Genomic DNA, 8260 nt, shown 5'->3' with positions numbered 1-8260 from the left:
CGACCGCCCCCATCGCCCCCCCCCCCCCCCCTGGCTACGCCAGTGGTCTGTCTGTCTGTCTGTCTGTCTGTCTGACTGTCTGTGTATCTTGTATATTTTGTGTCGTTTCACAGACCGTCCTATACGTGGATCATCTTACTGATGTTTATGCAAATAAAGCTACTTGACGTAGTATCATTCAAAGTAGACAGTCTACAAGTTAATGGTTAACAACGGGAAATAAAAAAAAAAAAAGAAGAAATGCATGTAATTGACAAAATGAATGCGTGATGCGTAACGTGGTAGGCTTATTCGGAAAAATGACCACTCGAATTACGTGGGGACCAACGGATAGTTGCGTCGATATTCTTGGGCTAAACCTTCGTTTGTATAGTTTTGACTCTAGAGGTATGTATAAATTATGATTATTACAGATCGTTTCATTGGTTGAAATCTATCGATAGCACAAAACATGATTTTTCAGTAGAAAATGAATAGAATTTATAAAAAATCATTATGATCCACACATGTAATCATACGTGCATTCCTATCTGAATAATACTCGCACACAAGCTAGTAATACATTACCTTAAAAAAGGTTTATTCTTCAATTCCAATTGTTTGCACGATTTCTTTCTTTTTTTTTTTGGGGGGGGGGGCGATTTGAGGTGGAACCTCCCCCACCCCCACCCCACCCCCCTCCCTCATTTATTTCGCTCCAATGATGCGGACTCTTGGTACCCGGTGATCCCCATGATGACGAAATCAACATGAACTTTCCTCTGTTTTCTTTGAAGATAAAAACAATCATCGTGATCCAATGAATCATGTACACACACACACACACACACACACACACACACACACACACACACTCACACACGCACACATACTGTTCATGCATATTCAACCCGTCAATCCCATGAATATCATTTGCCTTTGACTATAGGGCGGTTTTTGCAAAATCTGTATTCTCCTTTTCTGGACCAAAATTCTGGAATTCTCTTGATAATAGTGATATAACAGAAGCCTTAAATTTTAATCCTTTTTGCTTAAAGTTAAAGAATTATTTAAAAACTTCTTATCGCAACACAGTAAGTTACTCTCTCTCTCTTTTTTTTTTTTTTACTTTTGATTTTCAAAATTGTTGTTGCTCCGGTTTGATTTAACTAACTTGTGCCACTTCCGGTGGCAAGCAAACCTTAAGCAAGAATCTTAACTTTTTCCTTTTGTATTATATGCAGTGGAAGTGCACTTCTTTGCTTGCTGGAAATTGAGCTGGAACACAGAGGGGTCGTATGTTATATTTTTTTCCGGCATAATGTGCCCCAAACGAAAATGTCTACACAATGTCTTTGTGTCTCTCCAATGTGACATTTGCCCCGTCAGGGTCGAGGAGAGTAATATTGATAACAACATCATCATAGATACAAGTAAAAAGAAAACACTCTTTTTTTTGAGGGGGGGGGGGGTGGGGAGGAACAGAAGAAAGACAAGCCCACATAAATTTCCATAACTGTACGTCAATACTTACATGTATATGTCGTATATTCCATATGTTATTTCACCTGCTTGTGCCTCCGCCAGCAGGTGAAACCTACGGCTGACTGAGATTATTTTTTTCGGTTCCGTATGTTCGTGTGTTTTTCTTGTCTGTCTGTCTGTTTGTAAATATGATAACTCGAGAACGGAGGAAAAATTTTCACAAAATTTGCAGGATGCGTTCATAATGAAGTAGGAAAGAAACTATCAAGTTTTGGGGTCTTGAGGTCAAAGGTAAAAAGTCATAGCGGGTCACTCAGGACATAAAATAAGCTTAATACCCCAATAATTCAAGAACGAATGATCGGATTGTCACCAAACTTGCAGGGTGTTTTTCTAAGTAAGAAAGTAAAATGATGATGATGATGATAATAATAATAATAATAATAATAATAATAATAATAATAATAATAAAGAATAATAATAAAAGTGTTAATAAAAATTGGAACAGATGATCGCATTTTCACCAAACTTGCAGGATGTGTTCATGATAAAGCAAGAAAGATACAAGTGAATTTGGGAACATGGGGTCAAAAAGGTCACAGGGATTGAAAAGAACAAAAATAATCATAGGCCCTATCTCTCAATAATTCAACATTTTTAAAATCAGATTTTCACCAAATGTATTGTGTTTGTTATGCAATGTTATGTATAAAACATTTGCCAGAGTGTACTAATAAGTTGTATACATGTATTGATCATCGCTATACAGTTCAAAGCACTGTCCCCCAGAGTTTCGCGAATCCACAGATGAGACGCAGAGAAACGTCCAGGGCAAAGACTACCTGTAAAATATTCCCGGGGTTTCTTGCCGGTATTTACGAACAATGAATGAATGAATGGTCGGTCGCGCTCGCTTTCGCTCGCTAAGATTAAACATGCATGCATATGCGATGTGGTTCCACTGGAAGCGGGGTCAGTCTGGGTCATATCAAGGGTTGCTGTTTGGTAGAAAAGTGCAGACAGAGGTTGCTCCCGTTAGTGCCGGACATTGGTAAGAGCGGAAACTGTGTTTGCATCGATGTGTTGGAGTTGTCATTTTTCTTGAGATAACTATCCAGTTAGGTAACAATGACTATATATTATACACGTCCACAGTTTGGAATTTGGAAGTGCACATTGTTGCCGTGTAGTCCCGTACCTTAAAATATGTGTGACTGAGATTTCACTTTGTCAGCTTACTCAGCTCAGCTCATCTAAATTCTAACTCAACAATAAATTTACAGTAGGTCTCCTACATCAGTCTCAAGTAACGTTAGTGCTTTCTGTTAAATGCCCTACTCCAGACATATTCTTTTCTCTAGTCTATTATATCTGAGCTTTGATTTGCAAGTAATGCAACCTCATCGTGAAACTTTCATGGTTTCATTTATATTGTCTTCTAGGGCCTAGGGCCTACATCTAAAATTAGTGTAATTTTTTTTTTCTTTCTTTCTTTTTTTTTTTTGTATTTCGTTCAGCCAAATGCTTTTGCCTATGGTATATAAATGTTTTGTTGTGTTGCACATTTAAGTAAAATAAAGCTTTCAGGCAGCCTACCTAGTTAGCTTCTTCTGAGTCTGAGTCAGAATTTTGATGTAAATTATTAAAGCCCAGCCTATAAAATACAATCTATTATTTCAGTGTTTGTTTGTTTTTTCTCGGTTACATACACATATAATATCAAATGATTAGAGTACATGATAATTATTATATACAAAGTGCATACAGCTGTAAGAAAGTAATTCCAGGATATCAAGCAGCTGCTGTTGAATTCTTTTGGCAGATACCTTTCCGGAATGGCTGTCCTGCACTACTTTACCACCCCAGCTTTGAGTGAAGGGGCTCATCAGACAACACTAGCCAAGGTGAAGAGCATTGTGGGACAGGATGCTGATGTGACCCTTCAAACAGAGGCCTGCTACAACATCCAAGTAGATGATGGTGGTGAGTGTATAATCATTCAATATTGTCTGTGTGATTTCTGCACTTCTTCATCCTACTAAACAGGTAGATAATTCCTCCATCTCTTTTTTTTATTCTTCCTTTTCCTTCTTTTCCCCCTTGAATCTCTTTCATGTTCTCTTTTTTCTTTTGTATTCCTTTTCTTCCTTTCTTGTGAATTCAGTAACTCCTCAAAGTATGACAGTAAGTTTAAAGCCCTTCAGTTTGTCATGTAAACATTACATGATTATCAGTCCTTAAAACCAACAACAAAGTAGCAAATTTGTAAAGGAGGCAAGTTTGATTAGTCTTGATCATTCATGGTACAAAGGTACTTTAGTGTCTAACAAAAAATTACCAGATTCCATTATACATGCAGGTGAACAATTTCAGTTTGACCTAGAAGAATATGTTACTGTCACAAAGGAAAATGATGAATTGATATCATGATAGGTGTTCTTATAAAAAATGTAGTCATATGAGAGGATGGAATGTAATTTTGATTTTCAGAGGCAATTCAATGTGTTTAGTTTGTTTTGTTTTTTGTCTGCTTTTCAAAAAGATCTGTCAGCTGAAGATGTCAAGAAGCTGCTCTTCATCATCGGGATTCCCTTTCAGGAAGATAAGATCTCATCTACGTCTGTGCTTGATGCAGGAAGGACGGATGGATCCCTTCTTATCGAGATAGGACCTAGGTGAGGTGCCATGCTTTCCTGTCTTAGTTGTGGCAGTTAGGAGGAAAGTGTCTGCCAGTGCACTTGAAACATGAAGTGCCTTTGTTTCACAAGAATGTGAAAGTATGTATGGTATAAGTATTTTGTTTTATTTTATCTGTGTATTATGTATTTATCTATTTACCTATTTATTCATTGGCTTTAGGGCTGTTCTTGCCTGTTAGAAAGGAAACTGCAGTTGGCATGTTTGACTTTGAATGATATGAATATGTGTACATAGCTTACAAGTAAAAAGGTTCTTTCTGTGGAGAGTTCTTTTGGAAATTTTTGTTTGTGGGGTGTATGAAGGCAAGTAATGCAGAGCTCTCACATAAACCATTCATGTGAAATTTGATGTCTCACTTCAACCAGTCATACAATTGCATCCTATGATCTGTCCACATGTATACTCAGAGGACTGTTCAGTTGTGTTGGCTTTTAGTTCTGAAGTTAAATTCAACTTGCAATTAAAGCTGTGCATCAAGCTGTGCATTAAGAGATTTGCAGTATTTTTCAAATTTGTTTTTAACTGAATACAGTACATGATCATACTTACCTCTATCATCACAGTGATTATTATTACCTAGGTAGAAAATTCAGTCCTCGCTGTTTTTAATTATGTAGTGTATAGCCAATTGCTTTCTGAGATTGGATCCATTTCAACTGATATCTTCAGAGACACACAATTGAAAGAATAGAAGCCATAACATAATACACTGTGCCATTCTTCAGACATATTTGTGTGTGATTCTCGTATTTGTCCAGGCAAATGTGTGACTTGTGTAATCTTGTGACATCTTTGTCAAACAGCTGTTCTTTTGCATTCACATTATGAGATATATATTGAACTTCACTTGTACTCAACTGAAAAAAAAAAGCTCATCTCTCTGTGATACGCTTTGACAAAGGAAACTTTGAATTCATCTAAGCAAGCCTGACTTCTGTTCTGTTCATTGTGCAGGTTAAACTTCTCCACAGCCTGGTCAACTAATGCAGTCTCCATCTGCCAGTCAGCTGGGCTTGGGAACATTTCGCGCATTGAGCGCTCGCGACGCTTCCTCATCGCAGCGAATGGCTCTGCCACGTTGGCTGACGCTGAGCGTGCCATTTTAGCTGCCCTTCACGATCGCATGACAGAATGCCGTTACTTGGAGCCACTCAAGAGCTTTGCCATCAACGTAAACCCAGAGGAGGTCTACGATGTGGATATCATGGAGCAGGGACAAGCAGCTCTGAGGAAAGCAAACAAAGATCTTGGTGAGTTAAAAACCTCTTGAAAGGCAGCATGATCAGATCCCTGAACACGTAATTCAGCATTCTGTGCAAATCATTGATCATCTTAGCTCATTGTAGCTTCAAATTACACTTCGTAATCCACTCAACCCATTTTTGTTATTTAATTGTTTGTTTTCCATAGGTAAGTGATTACTATTAAGCACCATTCAATAATATTCAAGTTACATTTCCGCTTGTGAAAAGTTTTCATTGCATAATTATCGGAAGTTGCTGTAGCTTTCCAAGGATGAGTGCAAAAATCAATAACATTTTGTGACTTGTGCCAGTAGCCATATGTTTGCAGAGTCATTTGTTTTGAAGTAAAGAGTGCAGAACGTTATTGATGTTTTGTATTGTTTTTTTTTTCCATGCAGGCCTTGCTTTCGATGAGTGGGATCTTGAATACTACACCGACATGTTTGTCAATAAGGTCAAGAGAAATCCAACCAGCGTTGAGTGCTTTGACCTTGCTCAATCAAACAGGTATCATAAACACAGTCTCATACACAACTGTGATACTTGATCACACCAACAGCAAAAATATGACTGAATTTTGCCTGTTTCAAACATTTAACCCTTCTCTTGCAAGTAAGAAATGTTTTCAAGTAGGGAATTGTGATTTGCACTGCAAAGACAAAAACAAGAGTTTCAAAAATCACAGAGAAGGAAAAACATCATACTGGTTATTGAAGGAATATCCAATGTAACAGGCAGAAGGTTATAGTAGGAAAATGTCATCAGCATTAATATACTAAAGAAATTCCGCACAATTTTTGCAAGCGTCTTACTTTGGCAACTGTACATTTGTCATGTGAGAGCAAATATCAGAAAGCTGGACTTAAACAGAAACTCATCTCCCTGCATTTAATACAAAAAACGAGAAAGAGTGCAACATGTTGGTACTGGCACCTTGTGATGTAAAGATGATAGTGTTGATATTGTTGGCACCTTATGACGATAAGTTTATAATTATGATGCTCTCTTTCTTTTTTTTTTTTTTGTCATTACGTTGTATTTAAGAGTTTTGTTTTGATTTTGATTTTCAGCGAGCACAGCCGTCACTGGTTCTTTAAGGGTCGGATGGTGGTGGACGGGGAGGAGAAGGAGGACTCACTCTTCAAGATGGTGATGAAGACCCAAGAGACAAGCAACCCAAACAACATCATCAAATTTTCTGACAACAGCAGGTACCATTTTTGTCACCTTCCCCCCAAAAACACACACACACACACACACACACACACACACACACACACACACACACACATTGTTGCAGTACGAAGAGAGTGAATCTCCCTTTTGGTCCATTGAAAAAGTCCATTTAAAAAGCATTTTCCATACTCGCTGGCCTGAGAATGCTTGGGACTAGTCTTCAAAGGGTTAAGTTTCTATCATGTCAAAGTTCTAGAAATCCTGCAGAGATTGTCACGTTGATCCAATTGCCCATCATTTGCTGTAGCGCCACCTGCCACAGGGAATATACTGTGCAAATGGCACTTTGCATTACAGTAAAGTGGGTTGAAACATTGCACACTACAAGGATTTTTTTTTTTTCAAAAGAAGTGTTTCATCTGTTCAAGTTAAAGTCATGTGCAAATTCAAAATCAAATTTATTCAGCATCTTCTGCATTGATTTAATCACAAATGGAATACAATCATTTTAGAAAACAAAACTTACTATTGGTACATTCAAACATAACTATATTTACGTGTACACTAGACTGATAACAAAATGATAAGATTATGTTGATTTAGAGCTATTCAGGATAGAGGAATAAACGGTGATCCGACTGTTGCATCTATTCAAGGTACAGTCAAGTGCTACTGTAGATAATAGCTGAAAGAAAAGATTTGACGAAACACTCCTTTGAAGATACTGAGAAGGACCTTGATATTTTTTATGTGACTGTCATTGCAGTGCCATCAAGGGATTTACCCTGAGGGCGCTCTATCCAGCCAGCCCCGGTTCTGCGGCCACGCCCATGACGGAGAAGAGTCTTGACCGACATATCATCTTTACCGCTGAGACACATAACTTCCCCACAGGTAAAAATCTTAATTAGAAAAAAAAAAAAACCCACATGGCACTGTTGCAGATGAAATTTTCCCCATTGATGTTGTCTTTGTGATGATGTGCAGCTCTTGTGAGGTGTTTCACATGATTATTAAAGCTAAGATGATTTTTTATACTACATCGTATGCTTATCATGCTTTAGGGATGATTTTGAGATTTTGCTACCCCTGTGAATTCCTGCTGTTAAGTGACTGTGGGATCTTGTGTTGCTGTGGACAAATTTAGATCCTGTTGAGGTTGTCAGTGTCAAGGTGGTTCATTTTTCCCTTATAGCTTCATGATTATATGAATTTGTTCTATTAGTGTTATCAAACATTATGTGCAGACACTTTTTTCTCTCACTTCTTTTTCATCGCCTTCCTCCTTTTCTCCTTTTGATTAGATTTTTCTTCTTGTGGTCTGTTTTCTCCTTCTCCTCTCCCTTTTCTCTTTGTCTTGATCATTTACTTCTACTTCTCCTTTTTTTTCTTCCCTATGTTTTTGTTGTTCTCCTTCTTTGTCTTCTTCTTTTCCCTTTCCTCCTCCTTTCTTCATCTCTCTGCTTCTATCTTTGTCGTGATTACCATTTTAATTTTAAATTGCATGGTGGTGGGTCTTTTTGTACCATTTTGCTGCCAGGTGTTGCGCCCTTCAGTGGAGCCACAACAGGGACTGGTGGGCGAATCAGAGACGTGCAGTCTGCTGGACGAGGCTCTCACGTTGTGGCTGGGACAGCAGGCTACTGCTTTGGCAATCTGCATATACCAGGTCAGAG

The 8260-nt window shown here is 38.1% G+C and overlaps 1 protein-coding gene across 1 annotated transcript in view; it reads left to right on the top strand.

Moving 5' to 3' along the window:
* The first annotated feature begins 2435 nt into the window (after positions 1-2435).
* Positions 2436-8260, top strand: part of LOC140235514 (phosphoribosylformylglycinamidine synthase-like) — a 23841-nt gene continuing 18016 nt past the window's right edge. The window contains exons 1-8 of the mRNA XM_072315538.1: positions 2436-2515; positions 3287-3447; positions 4007-4139; positions 5119-5414; positions 5807-5915; positions 6479-6619; positions 7351-7478; positions 8125-8253. Coding sequence (XP_072171639.1) covers positions 3300-3447; positions 4007-4139; positions 5119-5414; positions 5807-5915; positions 6479-6619; positions 7351-7478; positions 8125-8253 — 1084 coding nt within the window. The 5' untranslated portion in view covers positions 2436-2515; positions 3287-3299. The remainder of the gene's footprint in view (positions 2516-3286; positions 3448-4006; positions 4140-5118; positions 5415-5806; positions 5916-6478; positions 6620-7350; positions 7479-8124; positions 8254-8260) is intronic.

Source organism: Diadema setosum, chromosome 11, assembly GCF_964275005.1.
Source record: "Diadema setosum chromosome 11, eeDiaSeto1, whole genome shotgun sequence".
Classification (NCBI taxonomy): Eukaryota; Metazoa; Echinodermata; class Echinoidea; order Diadematoida; family Diadematidae; genus Diadema; species Diadema setosum.
The sequence above is the reverse complement of the archived record's forward strand: the minus strand, read 5'-3'. Positions and strand labels throughout refer to the sequence as shown.